Source organism: Rhincodon typus, unplaced genomic scaffold (assembly GCF_021869965.1).
Source record: "Rhincodon typus isolate 14 unplaced genomic scaffold, sRhiTyp1.1 hic_rhity00001359, whole genome shotgun sequence".
Taxonomy (NCBI): Eukaryota; Metazoa; Chordata; class Chondrichthyes; order Orectolobiformes; family Rhincodontidae; genus Rhincodon; species Rhincodon typus.
In genome coordinates, this window is record NW_025966997.1 from 7,681 (window position 1) to 8,132 (window position 452).

The window sequence follows — 452 nt, forward strand, 5'->3', positions numbered from 1 at the left end:
GGAGGAGTGGAAGCACTTGGCGCACAGCGGGCACTGGAAGGGTTTCTCCCCGGTATGGATGCGCTGGTGCTCCAGCAGATGCCCTAGCCGCCCGAAACGCTTGCCGCAGCTGGAGCAGGCGTGGGGCCTCTCGCCCGTGTGCCATTGTTGGTGCACCCGCAGCTCGCTGGAGGTGTAGAAGCGTTTGGCGCACAGCTGGCAGGGGAAGGGCCTCCGTCCGGTGTGGAAGCGCTGGTGGGCGCTCAGCTCTGGGTAGCTGGGGTAGCACCGGCCGCAGACGGCGCACTCGAAGGGCCGGTGGGTGGCGTGCCGTGGCCGGTGCAATGCTAGGTGACTGAGGGTGGCGAAGGTCTTGCCGCAGGCGAAGCACTCGAAGGGCCGCTCGCCCGTGTGGGTGCGCAGGTGCCTCTGGAGGTGCGAGGGGCAGGCAAAGCCCTTGCCGCACTCGGGGC

General features: G+C 68.8%; 1 protein-coding gene across 1 annotated transcript in view; it reads right to left on the reverse strand.

The window, feature by feature from the left end:
- The window catches only part of LOC125481230 (zinc finger protein 629-like), a gene marked incomplete at its 3' end in the record, with an annotated part of 3,096 nt that overhangs the window by 1,765 nt on the left and 879 nt on the right, over positions 1–452 (reverse strand). The window contains exon 2 of the mRNA XM_048592511.1: positions 17–444. Coding sequence (XP_048448468.1) covers positions 17–444 — 428 coding nt within the window. The remainder of the gene's footprint in view (positions 1–16; positions 445–452) is intronic.